Source organism: Daphnia pulex, chromosome 11 (genome assembly GCF_021134715.1).
Source record: "Daphnia pulex isolate KAP4 chromosome 11, ASM2113471v1".
In the NCBI taxonomy this organism is placed as follows: domain Eukaryota; kingdom Metazoa; phylum Arthropoda; class Branchiopoda; order Diplostraca; family Daphniidae; genus Daphnia; species Daphnia pulex.
The window spans coordinates 4,695,445-4,723,086 of NC_060027.1; the positions used below are offsets into that span (position 1 = coordinate 4,695,445).

General features: G+C 44.3%; 3 protein-coding genes across 5 annotated transcripts; 2 read left to right on the top strand and 1 right to left on the bottom strand.

Moving 5' to 3' along the window:
* The first annotated feature begins 2,947 nt into the window (after positions 1-2,947).
* LOC124207691 (PDZ domain-containing protein GIPC3-like) lies at positions 2,948-9,531 on the top strand. Of its 2 annotated transcripts, none has more exons than XM_046605263.1 (8): positions 2,948-3,882; positions 4,533-5,108; positions 6,424-6,520; positions 6,591-6,724; positions 7,487-7,625; positions 7,829-7,935; positions 8,698-8,779; positions 8,854-9,531. In XM_046605263.1, exons 2-8 carry the CDS (start codon positions 4,692-4,694, stop codon positions 9,012-9,014), a joined length of 1,137 nt encoding a protein of 378 aa, XP_046461219.1. In that variant the 5' UTR covers positions 2,948-3,882; positions 4,533-4,691; the 3' UTR covers positions 9,015-9,531. The 2 variants fall into 2 exon arrangements, with proteins under 2 accessions (XP_046461219.1, XP_046461220.1); XM_046605264.1 differs by having other exon boundaries at positions 3,035-3,824.
* A 505-nt stretch (positions 9,532-10,036) lies between these two features.
* Positions 10,037-13,850, bottom strand: LOC124207689 (ATP-binding cassette sub-family G member 5-like). 2 transcript variants are annotated; one of them, XM_046605259.1, is made up of 8 exons: positions 13,691-13,850; positions 13,357-13,454; positions 13,130-13,247; positions 12,502-12,581; positions 12,308-12,425; positions 11,833-11,972; positions 10,510-11,722; positions 10,037-10,408 (listed from the first exon to the last, which is right to left on the bottom strand). In XM_046605259.1, the coding sequence occupies exons 2-8, from the start codon at positions 13,420-13,422 to the stop codon at positions 10,215-10,217; spliced, it is 1,929 nt and encodes a 642-aa protein (XP_046461215.1). In that variant the 5' UTR covers positions 13,423-13,454; positions 13,691-13,850; the 3' UTR covers positions 10,037-10,214. The 2 variants fall into 2 exon arrangements, with proteins under 2 accessions (XP_046461215.1, XP_046461216.1); XM_046605260.1 differs by having other exon boundaries at positions 13,357-13,458; positions 13,693-13,845.
* A 1,884-nt stretch (positions 13,851-15,734) lies between these two features.
* Positions 15,735-27,213, top strand: LOC124207687 (ATP-binding cassette sub-family G member 8-like). The gene is made up of 10 exons (XM_046605258.1): positions 15,735-17,190; positions 19,882-20,297; positions 20,682-21,002; positions 22,125-22,664; positions 22,749-22,993; positions 24,766-25,153; positions 25,264-25,447; positions 25,597-25,897; positions 26,297-26,402; positions 26,488-27,213. The coding sequence occupies exons 2-10, from the start codon at positions 20,042-20,044 to the stop codon at positions 26,994-26,996; spliced, it is 2,850 nt and encodes a 949-aa protein (XP_046461214.1). The 5' UTR covers positions 15,735-17,190; positions 19,882-20,041; the 3' UTR covers positions 26,997-27,213.
* Positions 27,214-27,642: the final 429 nt, after the last annotated feature.

Consider the following 27,642-nt stretch of genomic DNA (forward strand, 5'->3'; position numbering starts at 1 on the left):
ACGCTTTAACATATCGATATTAATAATTCCCGCCAAAATCAAAATGCAAAAAAAAAAAAAAAAAAAAAAAAACGAAAAAAGCGGTTTAATCACCAATTCGCCAGTGCTCAAGATCCGCTGGACAGATTGGGATTATTTTAATTTCACCAACACGGGCAAGATCAAAGTAACAAATTTAACGAAACCCGCCCTAATAACACCCCTGCAGGACTCTCTTGGAAGCCAAGATTTTTTAAAAAAGATATTAACAACAAAGTATTCGTATTTAAATTGTGTTTGCAAAGTTTTTAAGTTAGAGACCGAAGTAAACTAAATGATTATATATTTAAACTGGTCGAGTGGAAATCGGTTAGTGCAGATTCGCTATGTTACCTCCGAGTTCTCGGTTACTAGCACGGCTAGCTGTGTAGAACACATAAGGAAAATCAATTAACGACGCTGACTTCCGCGAATTGCAAAAAAAAAATTGCTGGTTAGTCATTGAAACGGCTAACGAAAAGACCCGCTCGTAAACAATAGAGCAGACGCACATTTACGTTACAGGTGCTATTTTGCACGCCAACGGTTTTTATATTCTCCGAGTTGGCCCACAAAAAAATCACATGTTCATATTTGCCATATTCCCAATTAGGCTAGTTAAAAAAGCACGATAACATATTTTTATTATTATTCTCAAAGTTTCATTGTTTATTTATATCGAGTAACCACATATCCTTAACTGAATTATTTTCATTGGCAATCTTTAATCAAGCCAGCAAAAACAAGTATACACCTTTACCGTTATAGTACCCGCAATCGGTCAGGACAAGGTTATTCAGGTGACATAGTCATATCAGCGAAGGCCAAACTGAAAACGTCCACTCGAATTTTTTGGCCGACAATAGTAAATGCCAATATAATTCCGTCCCGTTGCTTTTAGCGCTTCACCACCAAGGGGAAAAGAGGACGCAGCGCTATACTGACTGAGGGGTTGAAAAACACAAAAAATCATCCAACCCTGCGTTCGGGCGCCGTGCTTATTATTGCGCCAATGTGTGGGAAACGTTCACTCTCGACCGACGGCCACCAAACCCACAAAAAAGGAAAAAAATAAACGAACATATGGTCCAGTCCAGCACGCAGCAGCAGCGTCATACGTTCATTGCGCTTTGCACAAAACGCCCAATAGACGGAGCTGCAAGGCTGAAAAATTTGGGGAGGGCGTACAATACATTTTCCCGGAGATTCAAACGAAATAACAAGACGTTGAATTGGTGTGTGCGTATACATGTAACGTTATATCAATAGAAAAATATATATCTCCCACCTTGTGACGCAATTCTCTACGTTTTAACGTGCGACATTCTGAGACCTACTTCGGACTCGCTGGGTGGCTATGCTGGCGACGAATGAAGCGAAAGAATGAGGCAAAATAATAATAAGTCGACATCGCCCTTGGTATCATCGGTGATTTTTCCGTTTAGTCATGCGAAGCGCGCGCTATACAGTCGAACGTGGACAACAACGAAAAGAAGAATAACAAAAAAAATCTTCTTTTTGTAAGAGTCAAATTAAGGGGCAATCAGGTAGCTCAGATTGGTGATGTTTGGCTGGAGTCTGCTGCTGGAACGGTGGTGGGAAAAGAAGGCGGAATGAAAAGAAGCCGAGTGAGCCCTGAGCCAAACAATTCCGCACCATGTCGCGCCCGTCTTCTTAGAAACAAGATATTTTTCTTTTTCTTTCACCTTCTTTTGTGTTGTCTATTATTAACTACTTTTTTTTTCAGACTTCCAAAAAAAATTTTTTTTTTCAACATCCAGCCGAGTCTGGCCGTGGCAGTCGAGCGGAACTCTCTCCGTTCAATGTGTATATATGCAGAGCCTTTTTCTGGAGGGAATTTCTGTGCTACACACAACAGTCACACACAGGTATAGTTATACCACTTGTAACATCCAAACAGAGAAGCAAAGGGGCTCGCGCTCGGTAGCAACTATACACTCTTTTTTCTAGATTTTCACGGTTTCGAATTCAATATGACAGACTATATAATGTTACACTCACTCCCATGGCAGTGGCAACGCCAAATTAAAATGAGCCATGGCACGAAATGTGTTGCATATTTAAAAAAAAAATCGGGACAGTTTCATTTGACTATTGAAATGTATTTTCAATAGGCCTCTTGATCTGATAAGCTGATAATCAAAGGAATGCAAATGATTTTATGGTTGACGAATGTTTTATTTTCAATTCGATCGTCCTATACGAAATAAAAAAATAAAAAGTCTAGCTCCTCTTTTGTTCAAGTGAATGATTCGTGACTTGATGATTTCCGGTTCGTGTCGATTCGGCAATCGACACGTGAATGATCTAGTCAATACAACAACAGTAATGGTGTGTGTGTGTGGAATACCAGACCAGACAGTTGTTCCATATGACAGGGGGATTGGCAGAGATTGGCCAAATAGAGGCGGCCGTGATGTGTGAATACATAATGTAAAATAGTAGTAGTAGGCTAGTATAGCCAGCGCACCGCGGAGCTCCAGCTGGAGGGGCTGGATGGAAACGAGTTAGGGGGCAACCGACTGCAGGTGAGTCGAGTGGTACTAACCGTTCATCGCTAGCCACACTGCTGCCCACCTGTCACGGTCTACTGGCTGACTGGCTCGCCTCTGTACATCATCCTTCTATTCCCTCCATTCCTCCATTCCTTTTGATTCCTTTTTGTTTTCGTTATTTCTTATTTCCCCCTCTTCTCCTTTCCATCCGTCAGCGTTGACTGCGGTGTAAACGAACGCGCGTGAGCCATAGCCCCCGCCGCCGCTTGCGCATGGTGTTCTCGTCATCCCCCCGGCAGGTAGCGCAACCGTGTGCATGCAACGGAATAAAGTAGGAGGCGGCCAGCCCCATCAGCTGGCCCAAACCATTTTCTCTCTCTCTCTGCGCTATGTGTGTTGGGTGTTGTTGTATTCTCTTTTGATAATCCATCCTTTCCTATGGTCCCTCTTTTTCTTTCTTTCTCTCTTCTCTCTTCTCTTCTCTCTTTTCTCTCGGTCCGCCTAGATTTGTTCAGTGCGTCAGCGGATCCCGGCCGATTCGGCTCGACAACCTTATCGCTCGCCGTGTGCCTTCTTTTTTCCGTGTGCGGTTGTTTGCCCAGTTCTTTTCTTTTTCTTTCCATCCCACCTCACGTCATTATTTTCCAAAGCTCGCCATCTCTATCTCAACAGCCACGCACGACCTATCGGCTTGATCCTGCGTCAATGTAATCTCGCCGGTTTGTTCTCGTTTTAGACTTTGTGCCAGCGTGAAACTGCTGCGCTTCGTTGGCCTTTTGATATTTTTTTGTTTATCTCCATTTGGGCGGCCCTGGAAAAATCAGCTAAGACAAGGGCAGGCCAGTCAAGCTCAACTCCGGCTCAGTGTCATGACGGACTGGTTTCCATAGTTGAACGTTTTTGTGTGACCACCTCCAAAGTGTCGAGTATTCATCGCCTTTTCGTCCGTTTTTCGTCAGTGCCTTTTGATTTCATTTGTCGAATTGAATCATCAGTTTTTTCTGGCCAGCTGATAACAGTTTTGGAATATCTAAGTCGCATATAGACACACCTGCAAAACTCTATTCATTCCGAGTTCTATCTATATTTGATCGAGGTTTATTTCCATTCGTTTCGTGTTGGTTGGTCAACCCCAGCGGCTGGGGGTTTTTCATTCCTAACAGTTCTGTGCTGTGTGTGAGTGTGTGTCTCTCCCCGTGTGTGTGCGCTAGTGTTTTTTTTTTATTCCAACTCGAAATTGTGCGACAGGTGTTCCAGGTCTACCCACACACACAGAGATACGAGTGAACAGTGAGCAGCTTTGCTTGCCTTATTTTCTTGTGTTTCTCTAGATCATTCCATAGTCCAGGTGAGTTGCTGTTGTGTCCAGCTCTTTGTCGCCCTTGTTCTTCTCCTTGCAGACACATTTTATTTTTTAAGTTACACACGTGCCATTTTTTCTTTTTCAAAGAGAGAAATAAGTTAACTCGTTTTTTTTTTTCTACTGCTGCGCTTGTATCCGAAATGTTTGTTAAACGGTTTGTGGGACGCGAGGAACCATTCCCAGCCTATCTGGGCCATTGCCTACAAACTCAATTGAACCAAAAGCTGTTTGCTACATTCGAATTGATCAAGTCTGTCGTTCCTTTTATCCTTATATTCCTATTATTTGAGTTCGATCAGCAAACAAAAAAGAAAAAGAAAGGCATGATTGACTATTTCCAACCATCAAAAGGTGTTTATTATTGCACGTTAAAATCGATTCGTTGAGGTGTGCGCTCATTGAGGTGATTGTGTTTCATTCTTCTTCATTCCCGATTCTGAAAATCAATTCGAGTGAACGAACTCGAAACGGTTTCGGTCTTTATGCCTACATGCAGTTCCGTCTTCATGCTCGCTTGTTCCGTCTGCCATATCTCAACGCTTCGCCTTTTGTTCGCCCATCACCCATGTTCCCAATTTTTCAAAAGAAACGGAAGGAATTAATTCCATTCATTTTCATTTTATTTATCGCGACAGGTTTTTCAGAGGAGGTGATTTTCCGATTTCGGTTTTGCGGCTCAGCGGGTCGAATCGCCAAAGTCAAACAAAACAAGACGATTATATAACATTATCACTTTTGGGCGATATCCAGAGAGAGTGAAAAGGAGTTCAACTTGCAATCGACATTCGGCCAGCATGTCGCTCTTCTCGAAGAAACGCAAGCCGGTCAGTCACATGACGGGCGAAACGGATCATCACCACAACAGCGGGAGCAACGGACCGTCGTCCATGATGGAGGAGACGGCGATGAGTGGCAGTGGCGGTGGACGCCATCCGCATCACCCACTGCCTCCCATACCCACTAACGGGCACCACTCGATGCCGTCGACGCCGTCACGTCACCAGCACCAGCAGCAGTCTCAGCACTCGGCGCCGGGCGGCAACAGTAGCGCCGCCTCGTCGGCGGCCGCGGCAGCCAAAGTCACGCAACCCAAATTGGTCTTCCACTGTCAGCAGGCCCACGGGTCGCCCACCGGACTCATCTCGGGCTTCACCAACGTCAAGGAGCTCTACGAGAAGATCGCCGAGTGCTACGACATCCAACCGTCCGAAGTATGATGAGTCACCCTCTCTGGCCGCGCGCCATTTTTGAATTGACCTTTTCCTTATTCTTTTGCTGCGCAACCCGGAATCATAATTATTTATTATATCTAATAAGCCGGGCGGTGATCGCGGCCGCATATTTGTTGGCAGACGTCACAGGAAAATCTTATCTGCCGTATATATATTTTTTGACGGTTTATGGATGCTTAATAACGTTGGTTATCTCATCAGTATTATCGTCGTAGGTTTGCGGAGAGATGGGAATGAGAAGCCGGCAGCGGGGGGAAATTATTTTTCCGAGTTCTTTTTGGGCGGATGACGAGGAGGGTCTCTCGGACTGTGTTTAAACGTGAGATGCCGTGACGGTCAGACGAATGAAGGAAGATGAATAATAACTGAGTTAAGCCCCTCTTTTGCCCAGTTGCCCGTCGGCTTGAATCCAGTCGAGGAAAAGACCTGGAAGGGAATCTGAGAGATGCTGTCTTAAAAAATAAAAAAATGCCGACAGCAATTCAACACTTTCTGGAGGTTAACTCATCTGTACCATATACACGAAGAGAGAAATTTGTAGCCAAGAATATATTTTCCCTTTTTCAAATGGTCAATAATGGCCCGTTCTATACCTCCTACGGACATAAAACGCAGACAGAAAAATAAATAGATTTCCAGCTAAAGTCTACGACCGTTTTCTTTGCCTCAATACTATAGACGATGGGGTTCGGGCCTATACACAAAAGGGGCTTCTTTAATAATACAAATGTGTTTAACTACGCACGGGTCTTCTTCCGCTTTCCAGTGGCTTCTGAGCTGCTCCCACCCCATTTGTGTCTCCAGTTCGTTCCACCCACGTACGATCGTGGGACGGTTCCATGAAAAAACTCGGCCCGCGTTCGCCCCGAATTGCTTATTAGTATTACCTTCTTCTCAAATTCCCATTTCGCATTTGATTGAACTCGACGGGCCCGGCGCTGTCGGTGGATTTCGTCTCTTCCTTCCCCCCCCCCCCCCCCTTTCTGTCTTCTTCCTTCCATATTACGCATAAATTAACCGGGGGAGACATTTCGACAGACTACCAGCACACGCTTTTTGTATAGGGAATAACTGGAAATCTGGTCTCCGCGTTCGTCTACCTGTAGATGTATAATTCAATTAGCCTGAAGGAAGGGTGGCATTTGGGTCACTGAATTTTGTAACACGTAATAATAATACAAAAAGAATCCCGCGTGCTCTCACGAGAGAGAATACCGGTTGGCGCACGAGTGATGTTTCTTTTTTTTCTCAAATAATAATAATTGCTGTTGCGCTCTGCGTAATATTTGGACAGATTTTGTTCTGCACGCTCAACACCCACAAAGTCGACATGAACAAGTTGCTGGGTGGACAAATCGGGCTCGACGACTTTATATTCGCACACAGGAAAGGTATGACAATGATTGAAGTTGTTGAGTTCAGGTGAATCTGATTATCAATTCATTTGCATTTCTTTTAAAGGGCGACCAAAGGAGATTGAAATTACCAAGAGCGAAGATGCTCTCGGACTGACCATCACAGACAACGGAGCCGGCTACGCTTTCATCAAACGTATCAAAGAAGGAAGCATCATCGATAGGATGAAATACATCAACGTGAGTTATTTCGGATATTTAAAAAAACAAAAAAGTGGAAATGTTTTTGAATGACGATTTTACAGGGAAGATCACGTTGTTAGTCTCAAAGGTCTCTTGAATTTTGATTTGATTCAGTTGAACGAGGGTCTAGAATGTCGTTAAAGGTCATAAAGATCGTCTTCGTCTTATCAGTCGGTGAGACGGGGATTCTTTTATCAGTTTATAATTGTCTTCCATTTCCCAAGGTTTAATGTCATAAAGTGTTTGTCCAACTACAGGAAAAATGTGAAGGTGATGACATTCGGGGATCTACAGATCGAGTCTATTATTTGCCATTACGTCACATCCTTTTGCTTTAGCCGGAATACTTTTCTTATGGAAAAATCTGGACACAGTTGTTGGGGGACGTTGAATTTTTTTGTTTTCAATTTTTTGTTACATTTCGACAAAAATGGGTTGGCTATTTGAGATCCGATCCGTTATATATACCTGTTGAAACTGTCGACTAGCTTATACTAGACGTTCCTTATATGGCTGTTGGATGTTAAGAATACCTTTCAGCCAAAACAGCTGTTTGTCGGGGCATGCAAGAATGTTTCGCAGTTGTTGAGTCGACTGGCGACAGATTATCCACTTCTGAAATTTGCCAGTTGGCCATTCATTCGCTGACATAATGGCCGAGCTCCCAATAAAAAAAAAACGGAAACCTTTCCCAACAAATAGATTAGACACTTCTTCCATTCAGATTCAAAGTGTCTAAATGTTTTCTTTTCAACAAAGGTCGGTGACCACATCGAGCGTATCGATCAAACCAGTCTGGTGGGTTGCCGACACTACGAAGTGGCCAAGATGCTTAAGGACATCCCGAAAGGCACCACGTTCATCATGCGGCTCGTCGAACCCCTTCAAGCCGGATTCTGTAAGAGCTCCTTTTTTCCAAAAAAGAATCCCGTTCTTTTTGTTGTGATGTATAAAAATAGCTCACCACCATCTTCTAATTTGAGATTGCATCTTTTTTTCCTTGTATGTTTTTTTAACATATTTTTTCTTCTTCTTCTTCTATTTCGCCTCTCATCTGGAATGCCGAATCACATGAATTTCTAAACAACAACCAAAAAATAGCCAACATTGGGCCGAGGACGAATCCCGGTACGGCCAAGAAATCATACGGTTCTGGCAAAGAAACGCTGCGTCTGCGTGCCAACGGACCGGCTCGTGTCGAAGAAGCTGTAAGTATATCATATTCCGTTCGTATTATTTTTTATTCTTTAGCTTATACCTGGAATGATAAACGTATGATGTCACGATGCCTATACAAAGGGAAAAGAGAGAATATCGGACTGTGATTTGTTGGTCATCCTTTATTAAAGAGAAAAAGAAAATAATATACGTAAGCTGTAATAACAGACCCCTCAGAGGGTGGTATAGACCAAAGATACTTTCAACCGTGGCCTTCACGCAGGTTTTTCTTGTTATCCACCAATTATAATTCTGGGCTATTGCTATTGTGTTAACGTACTCATTTCTCTTTCTTCTTCTTCTTCTTCTTTGTATTTTTTCCTTTTTGACCGGGAGCTAAAGAACGATGAAAGAGGAGAAATGAGGAATGAAAACGAGCTATAGACAACAAGAGAATGAAGGTGATACTAGACTTTTAAGGTGCGACTACCAGTGGCGGACGGAAGAGTTGCGGTTTTCCTTTCCGGAATTGGAAGGAAGGAGACGAGAACTATTACGTGTAGTAAAGAAGAAAAACAAAATTCGAATTTCCCAAAGGCTCTTTTGCGGCTGTTGAGGGCAATCGGAATAGACTAGATACATGGAAAAAAAAGAGAAAAATCATCGGTCGCTAACCAAACACAAATCGATAAAATTATTCTAGCGAGTCTCCAATCATTTGAAAGGATGCGGTTGAATGACACTTGAAAACGTCACTGCATTTCTTACATATTTTTATTTTATTTTTTTGTATTTCTATGTTTTACGTACAGCCGGACAGCGTAGTGGAAGCAGCCGTCGAAAAAATCAACAGTCTTTTGGAGAGTTTCATGGGTATCAACGATGCGGACCTAGGTAATAATTCATTAATTTGGTTAAAGAGCCAATGAAAGTTGTAATGACGAGAGTCTATTGTTTCACGTGAATAGCAACCCAAATATGGGAGATGGGCCAGGAGAAGACAAACACAATGGATTTCGCCGAGGCCATCGACAATTCCGACCTGGAAGCTTTCGGCTTCACTGACGACTTCATTTTCGAACTGTGGGGCGCCATTACGGACGCAAAAGCCGGCAGATTAAGGAAATGAATCGAACGATGAAAACAAAAAATGAAGAAAAATTAAAAAATCAAGAAAAAAAAATCGAGAAGGAAAAATAATTTTGAAAAAAGAACCAAATAATGAGAACATCTTCGACTTCCAGGCTAATAATGTCGTCATCCTTTCCTAACCTACCGACGCCCCATTGTTTTCTTTTTTTTTAAATGCCACTTGTTCCTGTAATTAATACCTAGGAATTAGGATTTGAATGCGTTCATCTTTCTTGGCTCTCGTATTATTTTAATATTCTTATACCTTCCTGCGTAGTCGTCATTTGTCCGTTTCAGATTTCTATTATATACTTAACAATAATGAGCCCCCGCTAACAATAACTATATATATATGATATGCCTATGGCAAGAGTAGAGCATCCGCCGGAGGTCTAGAATTAAAAAAAAAAAAAGCTATTTCCTTGGGTTGATACTTTGATGCAAATAGAAATATATAATAACATGAGCTTTTCTCTTTTGAAATGCTAAACAATATGTAGGTACCGTATTCTTTGGAGAAAAAAAAACATGTGTGAGTGAGTGCGGTATGCGTGCGTAACATGTTTCGTCGACTGATGCTATTCCTTTAATTCTTGGAAGAAGTGAAAAGGCAAAAGAATAGAAATGCTAAATCACCATTCCAACATCATCCAAGTCCAGTTATATAGGTGTTATTTACCATATATACTAAACTGCTGCAATGTGCAATCTAGCGTTTTCTTAAGATTATACAGAAGAAGAAATTAACATTCATGAAAAAATGTTCTTATATATCGAAAAAACGAATGTGTGCGTGAGAATTTGAAGCGGTGACATCTGGGCGCAAAAGAATGTTTCTATAAACATATGTCTTTTATGTGTTATTTCCACCCCGTTTAATACTTGTTTTTTTTTAATATCCTGTTTTCTGTTTTTTTCGTTTCATTTCTTTCGTTTTCAACTTATATACTGTATACCAGTTTGAAATACAAAGAATTGTCTTGTAATTTCCTGTATATATATTGAAAAACGACACGGCAATCAAAATTTTATAACGTAGGTGTATAATAATATATTCATAAACGTACAGGTAATTTTATACAGTAAATACTTTACACGTCGAAAAGGAGCGGTATAGATTCAAAACGGGTATAATATTCGATGGGGGGGGGGGATCGTTGTATAACGTGATTATGTGAAAAATCAAATAAAGACGGAATCAACCGCGGAATTTCGATTTGACGAAAGCCGGTAACGGCACAATATGCAAAATGATGTTGGCGAAGAACATGGCGCCGGTGAATAGGAAGTTGAGTCCGAAATTCAACCAGAAACGCAAATCGTCGTCATAAGGCGGATGCGTCAGGTGGTAGCGCTCCATCAGATAATGAGTTCCGTTGGAATATCGGCAACCTAATTTAATTAATTAAAACAAAATAAGTCGGAATTATTCAAACTATTTCCAAAAACGAATAAACCGGATGCACAAAAAACATTAGCGGCTATTGGATTACCGTAATTGGAGAAGGTGGTTCCGGAAGGACAGGGTATGGATAAGGTTGCGTTCAAGACGGACGGCAAGGAAGAGAAGTTGCGGAAGTGCTGCTCGTTGAGAACGGCGGCGGCGTAGCGCGACTGTGTGACGTAAGTCAGGTAGTAGAGATAGTCGGGCAGGCCGGGAATGGCACGGACCATGGCGCTGCCGACGTTGAGATAGACGATGCCGAGGAAGAGCGAAGTGAGGGCGGCGTTGAAGGAGCTTTTGACCAGCATCAACAGGGCCATCGTCTGCTGTTCCATGAAGTAGTGGACGGCCCAGAGGGTGGACCCGAACAGAAGGTACTGGAACGGATTGGTCGAGATGGGCATGCCGAAATAGATGATGGCAGAGGCGGCCGCCACGGTCATCACCGACAGAGGCAACGAGGCCAAACTGCGGGCCAGGATGAAAGACGGGCCGAAATAGAAGCCGTCCCGCGACTCTTGGTAGTAGCGGGTCCGCAGGGCCGGGTGGACGGCCACGGTGGAAGCGACCGAGAGGAACATGGTGCCAGCCAGGCAGCTGTAGAGCAGGCCGTTGCGGGAGGCGTAGGACTGTTGGTTGAGCGGCAGGTCGTAGTAGAAGATCCAGAGCAGGAAGAAGAAGACGGGCAGGAGAAGGAGCCGGAGGAAGAAGTGACTCCGCCCGATGGGCGACCCGCAATTCCACAAAACGGCCCACTCGCGGGACATGAGATTGGTCAAGACTTGTGTGGTGGTGGGCCGTCCGTAGGCCGTTAGCGGCAGCCGGTGTTCCGTTTCCATGACGTGGTCGGCGTAGGAGACGGCGCACTTGCGAAACGGGCGCCCGTCCAGGCGGAACTTGTCGACCAGGGCCGCGATTTGGTTGCTGGACTCGAGAAATCGCTCCTGGCTCCTCCGGTCCACCGTCGACAGGCACAGATAGAACATGAGCGGGTTTTCCAGCTCCGGGCAAGGGAATCCCAGATGGCGGAAATAGTCGAGCATCATCCGAGTGGCGCCCGTGTAGACGACGTCGCCCAGGCACAGGTAAGTCACTCGGTCCAGGAACGGGAAGATGTCCGAACGGGGCTTCTCCGTGCTCAGCACCACGATGCGGTTGTACTTTTTGGCGTGATTCGACAAAATGGAGACCACCATGTAGGTGTGTAACGGGTCCAGATCGCTGGTGGGTTCGTCCAGCAAGATGACGACTGGATCTCGTAACTGGAAAATTTTGATTTAAAAAACATAAAATCAAATGAATTTGGTGAGGAAATGAAACTGGTTTAACTTTTTTGAAAAAAATCTTCTTTCGGTTTCAACCAAGTGCATACCAATTGAATGCCGATGGCAAGTCTTCTGTATTCACTCTGGTTGAGAAAGTGGACTCCGTGATTGGCGACGTGAACGAGCGCAAGGTCGGCCATAACTTGTTTGACGCGAGTCGACTTGACATAACTCGACACTTTGGAACCTAACAAGTCAATCAAATCAACGGAAATTAATATTAACGAAAGACCAAATTCTATTGAGTATACTCATAATCAGCCCTTATTACGGTTAGCATAATTTTAATATTATACTGCTACTGATGATGATTGCTTTGTTTTTTAATTCATTCTAGCAACAATTAGGCAAGGGGTCCGCAATTTCGCAATTCATGGCAACTTTCTATTCTATTTTCCGCTTTTTGATTAATTGACTTTTCTTTGTCAAAGTCAAACATTGGAAGGTAAATTTGTGTTGGGAGCCCCTTGGTGTGTAATTATTAAAATGATTAGAGCACTGGCGTGAATGATTTTCTCGTACCGATCGTTAGATGAGCGGCGTAGTAGAGAGTCTGTTTGGTGGTAAGTCCTTCCAGTAGATGGCATTTCCGTCCGACGTAAGCGCAGCTGTCCTGGAATAACCGCATCGACATGGGAACCTGTTGAGACGTAAATGAAAGTGACATGATGAGCAGGGCTCCGTGAAATCAATAGCACATCGGGGAATCATCTTACTCCGTTCAACAGGATTTGTCCGCGAGTGGGTCCCTGGGCCCTGCGGGCGATCACGTCCAGCAGTGTCTTCTTGCCGCTACCTGTGTCCAAAAATGGAGGGAAAAAACAATCTTTAATATAAAAACAAAATATATTGTTTGAACATCATTATCGGCCATTCTTCGGTTTCACTCAATCAGACCCATTCTTCATCGTTTAAAATGATGTAATAATACCCAACTCCCTTTCCTCTGTTTTCTCCACTTGTAACAATGCGCATTAACCATCTCTGGTTTCTAGCAGTTGAAATTATTCCTCAATTTCTTATTTTTTCTCTCTCGTTTGATCCTTTGAGTGCACTTTCTTTTATGATCGTCGAGTTGGTTATAAGGTACCGACAGAAAGCAAACAGACCGAAACCGGGGGCGAGAGGTAATCGTCATGAAACGCCTGAAGGCTATTTCGATCATCATTACGTAGCGACGAGCGGGAATTGCAGAGGCTTTTTCCAAGAATAAACAGCGACGATCTTCCAATATCATTATGCAAGATATACGACGCACCAGCTCTCTAGAGACTATCCGAAGGCTTCTCCCCAACCGAACGCACATCTCTACAATATATCGAATATGTTATAATATTAATATACCTTTGGAGCCGAGGACGGCCATCAATTCACCGCCATGCACTTCAACTGAGACGTCCTTCAACACGACGCCCACGGAGCTATTGCCGACCATCTTCTCCAAACAGGTTGATGCCTCCATCTGTTATTGTATAATTTCGAGAAGGATGAAAAAATAAAAAACATACGGTTATTTTATTTGATGCTTATTTTGTGATGAAAAGAAAAGTGCAAATTTTTTTTCCTTTTACCTGGCCGGCGTGGTAGACATTGTTGAGTTCCAGCACGTAGTCGTTGGTAACGTGGAGTCGTGACATTTCCTATATACTCGTCCGCAAGCTGAGGACAACTTGAAAGAAACAATCAAGAAATTGATGTGATCAAATAAGCGATGAGCTCTACAGGTCCTAATCGGACGGCGGAAGACTATAATCTGATCTCCTGTCTAAGATTTTACTCTCGGAGGTACCTCGTCGTAATAAATGTATTACGGAATATATAACCAGCAGTCGTCTGACGTCTATACCGTCCAGATTGAAACTACTACTACTTGATGGTATATAACTTCTCTTTTTCGGTTCTTACCTTGTACCCTCTCTTGCGTGTGTGAAGAATCCTCTGTCGAGCGGATCTTGATAGTTGCTGCACAAAACTCGTGGAATGAGAAGAAACGAATAGGAGAGATTCTCACACAAACACCAGCGATGTACTATAACGAGCAAGCGACTGTCAGCTAGTGCTCGGGCTGTTGGTGGCCGTCGGGGGTTCTCTTGCCTTTCTTCTTTTTCCTTCTATTCCTTCATTTTCTTCTTTTTCATCTTCCTCTTTTTTTTTTCTTCCAAACTTCTTCTCTATTTTTTTCCTTTTTCACAACCATTGCTACTATAACGGCACGACAGTGTTGTTCCCTCCCACTCTTCTATTTCTACCTGCTCAGGTTTTTTTCCAGTTTTTTTTGTTGGCGCGGGGTCCTTCGGATCGCACCCACATCCGGTGTAGGCCAGATGCCGTACAGTATATAATTCCTGCTGCTGTGCTCCTGCTGCTTGCCTCTTTTCTCTTTATATTCATTTTTGTCTTTAGCCCCCCCAAAACTTTCATCGTCTTCCATTTATTTTGTTCAACCTCCTTCTTCAATCCCTACATACATTCTCCCGCTTTCCCACGTCTTGGCTGACTACTCCGAAAGAATTCCAATAACAAGTCAGAAAAAGAAAAGAAAAAAATACATTAAAACTTTACCATATCCAATTTTTGTTTTTCTGAACTTTTATTCCGCGAATTTTCAATTTCAAAAATTTCGTTGCTCATTTTTTTTTTTGGTTGCTGTGAGTCGAATGTTGAGATGAAGTCACTAATACAACTCTCTCGTACGAGTTTGGACGCCGGAAGCGGTTCGTGAGCAGCGCCCGCATTGTTTCGCACGATGTCTGGCTGCTGCTGCTGCTAGCTCGGGCTGTCGACATCGCATTCCTCCGACTTTTACCCCCAGCCGCTCAACGTCGTTATTGTCCAGGACTCGTTTCCCCCTTTGCACAGCACAACATACGTCCAAACCTGGTCCAAACAACAACCAGAATGAATTACAATCGAATGAAAAATTGTTAAGATACCCTTCCGGCCATTAACGTGTTGCTATTCACATTTCCCAAATTTTTTTCTTTTTCTTATTCTGGAGAAATTTGAAATTCTAAAAATACTGTATAAACGTGTGTAATCGTTCATAGCCTCATAGGTGTTTTCTGAAATGTTTTATTCAAAAGAAATAAGAGAGATGGAGAATGCACATATGCTGAAATCCTTGCGAATGAGGTAATCGCGCCAGAGTTGAAAACTCTTTAATGGCATTTCGCATGCGAGATAGCGTGAATGTGGCTAGCTGGCTGGTGGGAACGAGCGCCGTCACAGGAGCCATACTGAGCTGCAACCTTCACCAAAAAGCCCATAAACTTGGTATACTACGACTTGGGTGAGGCATGTGAATAATAATCTACACAGCCTAATATACCTTTCTCTTTCAGGTGTACACATGCAAAACGGAATTTCCGCTGGTTTGAATAACAAATAAGACAAGTCGAAAATTGGCTTTTTTTGACTTTCGAAATCATTTTCTGATGGTTCATCTTTTTTTTCTGGTTTTACCTGTGTACAAACTGGTGAAGTGATGAGCAAACAACGGTCCTTTTTTTTAAATTTGATTGGGAGAAAACAGGTATCTTGTTCTGACTGGTCATCTTGACGTCAACCCTCTTCGCTCAGGTCGGGTCTCCCACAGACATACTTTTACATGCTACCTGACTATATGTTAGAAAGGGAGCAATGCACTGCGTGTGCATAGAATATGGAAAGGTGAAGTGCATATATATGCGTGTGTGCAAGTCCACAGGGCCTGTGTCTAGCAATAGTAAGTTCTTTTGTTGGACCCGCAGGGTTGTGTGTGAGCCCACCTTTTCGAAACTAAATTTTTATTTCATTTTTGAAGTTATTTGCACCTTCCGTCTTTATTCATTCTCGTTTTCTTTAAATCCCGCCTCTACCTGTAGCCCTTTTTTTTTTCTAAAATACTCCCCCCTTTCCTTTTTCGCGTTCCAAAATAAGAGAGTCGGTTCAGCAAACCGGTGGTTAGTTTTTATAACCCGTTCTCCTCGCATCGTCGTCGTCGACCACCTGCCATTTTGGTAAACCGAGCGAGAGCTGGAAAAAGTGATAGAGGAAAAGACAACTGTTGTTATTATTTTTTTCCTTTATTCTTTCTTCTTCTTTTTTCTACCGGTTGTTGTTCCAGTCAGCGCCAGCCATCCGCTCCATCCAACACGGACCCTTCCCCAATCTATCCTCGGCGCTCCTCCTTCATTCACTATATACCTGGGCACCTGGGCTCTTCTCAGCTCACGGCAAAAGAGCGCCTCAGGGCGAAATTGGTCTTCCATTTTGTTTTGTGCTTATTTTCTTATACCTTTCCTACTTTTCATCTCCATCTTCTTCTTCTTCTTTCCCCCTTTTCGGCTCGATTTTCACTTGTGATGATCAAACCTGAACGAGTGGTGGGCCGTACACAACGCGCCATAGCGACGTTACCAAGTCTCGGCTGCTACTTATTCGTTCAAAGTCAAAATCTTCTTGAAATAATCATATCCGTTTTCGTCCGACAATTCCATTAGCGTGTGATTTCCTCCTGCCTTGGCCATTTCGTTCCGCATCAAAAGTGTCGTCCTCTGTGTCCAGTGTCCGTCATGACATCACCGATTGCCTCTTGCATTATTATTCAGTCGCCCTACTGCTGCACGGGACCATATACCTACACGAACATATAACTGATGGCGGTTTCTCTTCTTCTTAGTTGAATTGCGTTATTTCTTCGCTTGTTTCCGTCCCCCATTTTTTCATATCCGTCTCTCTCTCCATTGTGTGGCCTTTCGGTTGACTTGGCCCTGAGCAGCCCCGGCATCCAGCTAAACAAGCTCGTAGAGAGCGTAGCCAAGAAAAATCACCTCTGCAAAGTCTATAATCAAACTCTCTACGTTGCACGTGTTGCCGAGCTGCTCTCGGCTTGGGCCTTTCAGTTGACTGCCACCTGTACCGGTGTGACTACTGTGACAGTCGTTATTTGATTTGAGAATTCGCCAGCTGTTGTTGCTATTCTTCCCTGCCCAGTTTGGTTTAGTCTTTTGAACAGTGTGAAGTATTAGTTCGTCTGTTGTTTGGCAAGTGAGATTTTGAGTGTGCACTATAGAACAAGTTGACGAGCGTGGGAGTTTTGTATTTTTTCGTGGCTTCCAAACATTCCTCCGGCGTGTGTACGCGTGAACGTGTGTAGTATAGAACCCTCTGCTCAGAAGCAGTCGCGATTGGGCGCCAAGTGCGAACCGTGTTTTCTTCTTCTTCCCTTTTCAAACGCTCAAGAATTCCAATTTCTTCGTGACAACCAAAAGTTTGGCTGATTTTTCCATTCTTTTCGGCTGCTTCATAATTCAACAGTCGGCCGGGAAAACTCGACGAACTCCACATTCTTTTCAATATATTGTTCTTCTTGTCGCCAACGACCCCCGAGCCCAAAACAGTCACAGGCGATTGGCTTTTTCCAAGTAAGTTTTTTTATGTTGGTTTGGGCTTGTTTTATTTCATTTGTTTTTATAGCTTCATGGGCTAAAGGAACAGGAATGATATCTAATATAGAGGAACTGCTGCAGCTGCCAGCTGCCTCACGAGTGGTAGCAGCCAGTTTGCTCATTAAACGGCCGGGCGTTGTGGCCAACAGAAAGTCGTGATTCGCTTTTAATAGCCATCTGCTGGCCCAGCACCCTTGTATACGTATACAAGAGGTGTAGTGCCACTATTGCGTGTTAAGGAAACGTCTCCTAATAGCCAGAGGGGAGTGGGGAAAATGCCGAATTTCTCACATATAGTCACAGCTCGAGTTCCTGTATCGTCTGTCATTTTGAGATACAACACCAGGAAACTCGAGAAAGAATTGGACAATTTCTTTTTCTTCTGTCGTCTACAATGTCTGATATATCTGCTACTTTTATGTTGGCCAGTCTATATATGTCTGGATCGCTGGTTTAACAATGGGTTGATAACGTCAATTTATTAGATTTCCACTTGGATTTCCAGTTACATGCGAAATGCATATGCGCCGTTGAGCAAATTACGTATTCAGTGACTCAAAACGTGGTCTTGCGAACGCTATTGGCGCTAATTATTTGACTGATTGCTGTCCCATGCGGAGTCGCTCAAGTCGACCGACAATCTTGACGAGTGGCGAGGTCCTTGGAACTCAAAAAATAATGAGGCCGGAATGCTGGACGCGTATAACCTTCGTAGCGAGTCGTTATGACGAAAATGCGTTCTTTTCTCTTTCTCTCGGTACGCTGCAGCTGAAACGCGGACGGGGTAATTAACCTGAAGGCCGTTCTCGTTGGAACAAGTGACTGCTGTCAACGCCTATCTCAGGTAGACCTTGTGATTTGCCAGCTGTCACCAGTGTGTCGCCGTCATTTTTGTTTGAATCACATTCCTTTCACGAACCCCGCTACATAGTGTCAGATTAACCAACGGTAGATTATTACGACACGAGATGTACAATGGCGAGTATAAACGGGTTGCAACGGTTTTTCCTCGACATCTAAATATTATTCAAAGGCCATACAGCGTCAGGTTTTTTTGTTAATAGTTTTATGTTGTCTCCAAATTTTCTTATTGGTGTCGTGATTGTCGCCATTTTTACGGGCCAGGTCATTGACTGTTGTGTGCCATAGCTGGCTTTTCTCAAGGCTGACACAGCGGAGAAAAATGTCTGGGAATGGGCTTGGAAGAGGATTGTGAACGCAGCAATCGAAATGAAACTGTGCAAACAAAGTCTAACGACCCGCGATCTAGACTGGTGAACTGCCGACCTGGAAATATGCTCACATTTTCTAGCAGCACGTAACAGGCGTCTGGGTAACGAGATTGCCAGGTAGACGACACAGTCGCTGAGGTAACAGTCTCTCCCCATTCGGCAAACCACGAAGAGTAAAACAACGAAGACGGAAACGAAAAAAAAAAAAAAACCCAAAAAAACGTCAAAGACGCAATTATCCGGAATGAAAAGCTTGCCAGAGACTTTCAGACTGTACGCCAAAAGAAAATAAAGGGTTATATGCTGATGGATGATGATGAGAGACTAGGAAACGAGAAAAGAAAATGGAACTTCCCGTGACACGTCACCTCATTTCTCTTTGCCGATTGCCAAATCTACTGGCATCCCTCTGTCACAACGCAACAACGTGGGTCTATAAGTGCATAATAGCTCAGTCACTGTGTTTTGTTTCATCTGTTTCCGCTTCGAGGATTCGAGCGTCGAATGCTTGACAAATTAGAAAGTTCTTTTGTTGGTGTACAGGTATAATAAAGAAAGTTTGACGATAAAAACCAAACAATCAAAATATGTGTCAAAGTGGCTCAGAAACGATAGGTGGTCGGCGGGTGATCTAATTGAGCGGAAATCCTCATCCCTTCGTCATTAACTTTACACATTAACACACGAGTATAATCAAGTAAAAGCGTAGATCGAATTCGTCACAACCTACTTTGGGCAGAGAACGTTATCGCTTGATGGCTTGATGCTAATGCGCTTATGTAGACCGCGGCTCATTTTTCTGTCTTAAAGGTATTTTTATTTTTTTATTTCGCTAATTTCCCATTCTTGTGGCACGCGCCTAATCAATAGTCGATTGGCGTGACTGCGTGATGCCTGGCGTGATGTGGCCCGTGACAGTCGTGATGTGAAGATATCAGACTATCAGACTAGACACTACCCGATTATTAATTTTCCCTGCACCGCGCACAAATTATTGTGAAAACGGGGCCAATCATCGGGCGTTCAGTTCAATCCTGCGGTCTGGGGTATAGCAGAACTTTCTCATCATCTCAGTTGGCCAATTAGAGTCCCCGCGATCTATCCCAAGTGGAGAAATACACCGAATGCAAACAGTAACAACAGAGCAAATTTCTAATCCATCAGCTCAAGACACTTATTATCCTATTGTGCGCGCACAGAGCACACAGAACACGCAGAGAGAGAGAATGAACAGTACGGCCAACTCCTCCCACTAAGCTTTCTCCTTCTTTTCACTTTTTTTGTTTGCCGTTTTATCTTTTGTGTTTACTACTAGCAACGATGCACTTTGTTTGGAGGAGAGAATAAGAGAATGTCTACAAGTTATTATTGATCCAGAATGGAGGAACTAACTATGTCTAACTGAATAATTGATATTGGCTCTCTTTTGTTTTAGATTTCACCGTGACGGGAACCCGGAGAAACGGGCGAAAGAATTGTCGCTTTCAACGGGAGGAAAGCGACTACAAACGGCGCCAATTTTCCTGGGACCGGCCCATCCCAGCTGAGAGTTTGAGAGGCATTTCTGGCCAGATAATAGAAAATCATAAAATACAATGGCTGAATCGTGGGAAATGACTGGCCGTGAACGACGGTACTCGGTGCCGGCCATCGCCCAGCTGCAATCCAGCAGCACCCCAACGGCTTACGGCGACAACAGCAACAACTCCCGTGCCAACAACACAGCAGAAGATCTACACGCCTGGTCGATCTATCGGCAAAATCTCAATTCGGATTTCGCCGACTCGGCGCTCGGCAGCAACATGAAGGCTCCCTTGCCTTATGGAAATTTTCAACTCGACTCCACAACTAGTACGTATCATATAACTACACAATTCAGAGATCTTTGTGCTTTTCTCTCTCAACTGGATTTATTTTAAAAATCCACAAGTTTCCTGGTTGCCAACAGTAGACGTCCAAAATAGTTCACTTTACCCAAAGAGTTCTTTTTTCAATTCCTCGGAAACTTACTGTAATACTTCTAGTAAGGACTACTACTAGGACTAAAATCTACATAGATACTTACCGGTAGATGACGTCAAGTTCTTAAAAGAAAAAATTTTTTTAATAACATATTTTTTTGTGTTAAATATTGAAACTTTTGTCGTAAAATTATTTATTTTTTATTCGCTTTGAAAGGAAATGGATTTGTACCAATTTAATTCGAATTTAATTTTCATCTTATCTCGTCTCTAGTCAATTCGATCATGAACCATCCCAAGTGCGGACCCAAATCAAATCTGGCGCACAATACAAACGCGTATCTGAAATTCGGTTTGCCGCGAGTCGTGGCGCGCTCCGGCCGCGAAGAGTCGAGCGGTTACGACTCGAGCAACGACGGCTCGCCCGTCATGCGTTCAAAAAACCTGCTGCTGTCGCGCAGCGATCCAGACTTCCGCAAAAACCTCATCCAGAATCCAAACGGAGCGGCAGCAGCCGATGGGCCACAACACGGAAATAAAAGCAGAAGCCGGGAGCAGCGCATGAAGAGCATCAGCGAAGCCAATCTTTTGTCAGGTATAATACTATATATAACGTATACGCTTTTCACGTCAGGAAATGAAATCCATTTGGCGGATTATGTCTTTAAAAAAATAATAATAACCTTTCCGCAATGACGAAACTTTCAATTTAAACAATTTTGGGTGGGCGGGCACTCAACCGCTGTATGTACGGCTTACTTGATGATCCGGAAAATCTTGAGAACAGGAAGATGTACTGTATGTACTTAAAAGAAAAAGAATTCGGGGCGGGTGAAAAAAAGAAAAAAAAAATGTTTAAAAATCCGGCGGCCATTGTTGCGGTGCGCAGTGCGATATTATACCGGGAAAAGCCGCTTCCGTTGATCCGGCTTCCGAAGATCGCAGAATTCTTCGTAGGTTTCGGGGATATTTCAGCTTGTTGCACGGCAATACAGAAACGTTATAGCCCATCCACATCTAAAACTAGTGTGTTTTTTTCTTGTTTTGTTATGACTGAAAAGATCGGGATTCGTTTTGTGTTATTTGTCCTTTAAGGGTTTGTTATTATATTACAGTTGTTAGTCGCAATTGTTACGGATTTAATGGGTATATTTTTTCCCCCGAGTACAGTAAATACCATAACATTACTATTTCGTTTACGGTTCATGTTCTCCTCGTTTTGTGAGTGCGTTCAAGGTAACAGACGGTAAAAATAGCTAAGGAAACAATAGCTATCCCGACCGCATTGATTGCTGAAGCCGCTGAAGCCCCCGCGGTACAGATTAACCGGCCCCGCCTTCGTGAAGCTTCGGCACAATAAACAAAATAGACATGGTTGCTCTTATACACTACCTTCCTTCTCTCATGAGATACTAGGCCCAGCACAGTCTGAGCCAGCTCAACTTAAAATGAGCGCTGGAATGCGTGACGTCCATGTAGACTATACGTGGCCTCCAACCTCCCGGCCGAAAAGAATGAAGCTAAATTATCGCATGCCATTTTAATTCTTCTCTTGGTAATTTCTATTCGCTCTCTAACCGAACGGAACGAATTCCGAACCCGGCGACATCACCGCCACAGAATACCTGCGTGGATATCAAAATTTTATTTCTTTACTTTTAATAGAGACCGCTAACGATCATTTGATTGTAATTTACAATTTTTTTTTATTATTTAGCTGAAGGATACCGTCAAAGACCAGATCCGACGAGTCATCATCTTGTCGGCGTCGGTGGTGGTGGCGGAGGAGGAGGACTCCACAGTCGGCCAGTCAGTCAGCAATCGAAATATTCGAAGATGGGCGGCGGAGGAGGCGGCGGCGGTGGTGGAACGCCATCGCACCTGTCGTTCCATTCGCGTCAGCATCAACGCAGCCGACACATCCAGGGCCTGCCTACCGGAAGTGCTGGCATTGTCGGAAGCGTCACGGGAGCCGGATTCAGCGTCTACCCGCAACGAGACGAGATCATGCTCAACGAGAAATACTTTCCGCGCGACGAGTACTTTGCCCAGCAGCAGCAGCAGTTCGGCGATGGGAGTAACGACGGTGACGAGCTGATGGCCCACCAGCAGCAGCCGCACATCAAGCATCCGCACTTGCAGGTGCGTGGACTCAGCTACGACAAGCCGACAGTGAACCGCAATCGAATCCACCTGCTGGACGACATCTCCTTCGAGGCCAGGGCCGGCGAGATCCTTGGCATTTTGGCGACCTCAGGTGATTAAAATTGATTGATCTTATTGGTCGTCGATTCAAATGATTTACATTGACTGACTCTGGTTGGTTGTTTTTTTAATACAGAGCGGGAAGGGACGGCCTTGCTGGACATTCTGGCCAATTTACCACGGCAGTGGGGCTTTAAAGTGCGCGGCGATCTGGTTGTGAATGGCGTGACCACAACGGCGTCCGGCCTGTCGGATCGATTGGCCTACGTGCAACAAGACATCCGCTGGTGCCCGGACATGACAGTTCGACAGACGTTACTTTTCACCGCCTTGCTGCAGGCCCCTGGCCGGCCGGCACGCAATTTCGACACCAAAGGCCGAGTGAGTTGACATTTGAATAAATCCAATTTTCGGTGCGGAGCCTAGCAGACTGCCTTCCACAGCAGAACTATTATTATAGTACGCTCAAAAGAATTGAAAATCTCCGCTATTTTTATCACTATTTTTTTGCGGGGGACGTTCTCCTTTGAAGTAGGAACTAATGACCGTACACTGTAACTGTGTAGTCACGAATCTCTTTTCATCGCGAGCGAGAGGGAGAGAGAGCGTGGCATTAAACGAGAGTGAGAATCTGGGATATCTCCTGCTAGCTACTGACAATCAGATGAAAGAGAAATCAGACTGGCGGGACGGGTGAATCGGGCGCGTATTGAGGTACCAAATGAGCCCCCATCTAGTCATCTGCCGTCTTTTCAAAGTTGGTGGCCCATCAAGTTTTCAACGTAGACTATACTAAGGGGGAAAGACGAGCGTCTTTTGAATTCAACTGACGTCTATACTATATCCCTCGCATCATCACATTTAACTTTTTGAAAGCAAATCTTTCAGCTGAATAATAAAATAACGGCGATTCCTCGCAAAAAAAATATAAGGGTAAAAAACTCAAACCCCTTAGACTTGGGGATATACTTGAAATTTTTAAGTTATAGCGGCTTTTTTTTTGGCTGTTGCTTGGCATCATAATTATAAACCATGTCCCTGCTCTTGTATGTTTGCCATCTGTTTTCTTGTGTTTATCACGTTGTTGCAGTAACTTGGCAGCTGTCCGTTAATACCCCATAGCGTTACCAAGGAAATCGTGTGGCAGAAATAATTAGAATTAAATGTGTTGGATCCACCGTCCCTTTTTGAATCGGCCAAGTCCCGGCGACGGAAATTGGCATTTGTCATATTATATACTGTAGACAACTCTCGATCAAATGGAAAAGGAAAAGTTGGCGGAAAACCTTTTTGCCAGTCGCCTCTGCGGGCTCTCTGTCTATTTTGCTTGGCTGCAGGCTCCCGAGCAGCGGGGGTCATAAAAGACACGGATTTGACGAGTGATAACAAACTAATGTCACGCACAGTTGACACTTGAAGCACTAAGAGACGTTCAAATAAGATTTCCAATAATAAGGAGGGACACATCGATGGAAGTCCTGGGCGAGCGTCTATATAATATCCAATCGAAGATTCCTAAAACTTATTGTGTTTCTATGGAAACCATAGATGTCGGCGGACGTTTTCGTTATGCTGCCACAGCGAAAGGGGAAAGTTGTGAAGGCTTTTATTTTTCTCTAGACTCTTATTCCGCTCTATCTCTATTCAAAATTGAACCTTTGACATTTTCGACGGCCATATAGTCGTCCTCTCCCCCTTTCCGGCACCTATTACATAAGCGGTAAAAGAAAGTTTGTTTTTTTTTAAATCAAAAAAGTTCAACAGTCAACAAAGCTTCGCAATCTGTGACGCACAATATACACACCAGCCAAAGACGGACTGAAATAGTGAAACAGGGTACACAGCAACCAGTCTGTACCATTTCCCAGCTCAGACCAATAGCGTCGCGCCGCTTCGTGAAACATAATCGATTGACGTCGTGTGAGAAATAAAGGAAAAAGTATTTTAATATAAATTGCATGCAAGATTCCCGACAACATTAGAGGAGCACAGCTTACGCATATAGACTCTAACCGGCTGTATGCTAGATCGATGATTCAATTTGAACTGAGAAACCAAATTCAATATTTGCTTTTTTCCTCGTTCCCTTTCATTATTTTTCCACGGCTCAATGAACTCGCTCGTGAAAAATGTTTTTGAACATGTTTGCATAGATCGACGCTTTAATTACGGATCTTGGGCTGGAGCCGGTGCGGAATACGCGCGTTGGCCGTCTGACGGTGTCGGAACGGCGCCGGCTCAACGTCGCCTCGCACCTGCTACTCGACACGGATCTGGTCCTATTAGACCAGCCGACTAAAGGCATGGACATCTTCGACACGTTCTTCCTCGTCGAGTACCTGCGTCAGTGGGCGGCACGTGGAAGGATTGTGGTCCTGACCATCCACCCGCCCACGTACGAAATCTTCACCATGCTCTCCAGAGTGGCGCTCATTTCTTCCGGGCGGATGATGTACTGCGGCCGGAGGCGTGAGATGCTTCCCTATTTCGCCTTCATCGAGTTTCCCTGTCCGGCCTACAAGAACCCGTCCGACTACTACCGTAATTGAATACAACCACAACAACAAAACCTGATCCGCACACATCCAGATGATATCCAGTGACGACGGAATATATTTTCCAAATTTATTTCTATCCCTATCTATATACAGTTGACTTGGTGACGTTGGACGACCTGACGGGCGAGGCTCTTCTCGAGTCCAGCCAGCGAGCCGAGCACTTGGCGGAGACGTTCCGTCGTCGTCAAGAGCCACTGTCCGATCCCGGTCCGCCCGGAATAATGCCTCCGCGCAACAAACGCGCCAATTTCCTCCTCAAGATTGCCGCTCTCTGGATGTAAGTTGAAACATAAGCTTCCGGCATTCTAATGAGGCTTTCTAGACAGCTTTCTATAGATAGTACTCGTAGGGTATTATCGATCGATCCTTTCCATTTTGGAAATTAATGATTCATTTCCATTTTGTGCATTCACTCGGTTGTCGTAGTCGATCACTGGTGTTTACCTTCCCGACCAACTTGCGACGTTGGTTGTCCGTCTTCATCACGAGCGCCGTCATGTCTCTCATTCACGGCGCCATCTTCTGGAACGTGCGCTCAACTCATCACGGGACGCTGGCCGAGCAGGAGGACATTAACGACAGACTGGCCTTCCACTACGTCCTCGCAACGGTGGCCATTTGGCCCACCCTGATGCTGATGATCAGCGACGTCTGGAAGGAGCGCGACTCGGTGGCGCGTGACGTCAAGGATCGACTTTTCGGCCGATGGGTTCACTTCTTTTCCAAGGTATAATATCCACCGTGTCCATTTACCCTGCCCCCTGCCCGTCCGCCCGTCCCCTTCATTCTTTGTGTGTGTCTCTCTCTCTCATCTCGGAACTTCACTCCAACTAATCAAAAAGAGTTGCAGACAAGAGCGGTATTGACATCGCTAGGAACTGCGCAATAAAGATCCCCCCTATGAGTTTCTTTGAGGAAAAGAAGATTCAAACATGTCGAGCTCGGCTGATTGAGTTTTGAAAAGAATGAAATGAATCTATCAAAGGGGGGGATTCCATTGGCTCATTGTGTGAAGAGCCTCCCAATCACTCTGTCCCCGTTTTCTAAAGCACATTGTGCAATATTGGAATTGGAATCGACGTGACTCTATAATTATGTTTGTTTCGCTTCATCGATTGCTATACAGACGACTTCGAGTTTCTTGGCTGCCGGAGGCATTTTCCTCGGCTATTTGCTGCCAGCCTTCACTCTAGCAGGTTTCCACACAACAGAGAGCCTGTTTACTGAGATAGGTACAACATGTTTGGTTCAAAATCGAATGATTATCCAATATTTTGGCCTATTTGGCGTATTGATCAAATTCATTTTCTCTCGCAGGTTACATGATGTTTTATCTTTACGCCGTTCGGATCATGACCCTGGCTCTGACGAGTCTGTGCTCATCAAGGCACGTGGCCACTATGGCCAGCGCAATTGCCTTGACGTTGACCGCCCTCGGCTCAGGATTTACCGTCCAGCTGCAGACGATGAATGCGTGGACTTCGTGGCTCCGTTTCGCTTCGCCTCTGCGCTGGACGCTCCATGCGCTGCAGAGGCTGGACTTTGGCAATGCCACCCAGTCGTTTGAATGCTCGCGCAATCCTCTGACCAGGCAAGAGGCGCCGGGGTTGGTGCTGAAGATTCCGTGCGGCCTATCCAGCGGGTCGCAAGCGCTCAATTACTGGGCCCACCAATTCGACCGATTACCCATGGGCAACGTCCTGCTACCTCTGCTGGCCGTCTTGGCCTTTTGGGCTTTGTTCGCTCTGGTTCAATCGGTCGTCCTATTGTGTTCCAAGCCGGCCGGCCGCAAATTATCGCGACACAAAAAGATGAAGCTTCGATAACTTTGAACTGAACATAATTAAACAATCGATATATTGCTCTCCTCTCGAAACCCCGGAGGCTCTCAATTTTCCATAGTATATAATTAAAATAGGCTGACGACGACGATTTTGTGTATGTGTATTTTTGTCATATTATATACATGCTTAGAAAGACAAAAAAGGCAGCGCTGTATTGGGTGCTGTCGAATTAAACGAGCAAGCGCAACGCTAAAAGACACTTTCCGTCGACTTTTTTCTTCTTCTTCGTATATTTTGCTGCTTCCAACAACTTTGGCAGTCCAATTGACGAGATCAAACGAGAATTGCATATTGGCACATTTGGCAGAGTTTCGTGCATGTAGAGTAGTTGGACTAATTTTTCTTTGAACAGCCAGCGGTGCCAGCCAGGAGTCGGAATGAATCGGCGAGCAACCCCCCCAGCACAATGCCAACAAAAGCGGGAAACATTTCGGCTGCATCATCATTCCCGATTAACGGCAAACAATGACATCTCAAAGGCTCAACGGTGACGAGCTTATGCTTGAAGATTCACCAAGAAAACCCTGTAGATATTAGTTATAAGCAGAACGCTGACGAGTCAATTTCAGTTCTATACGCGCTGCTCCCAATCAACGCTCGTTCTCTTTTCTCTTTAATTCTCCCTCCA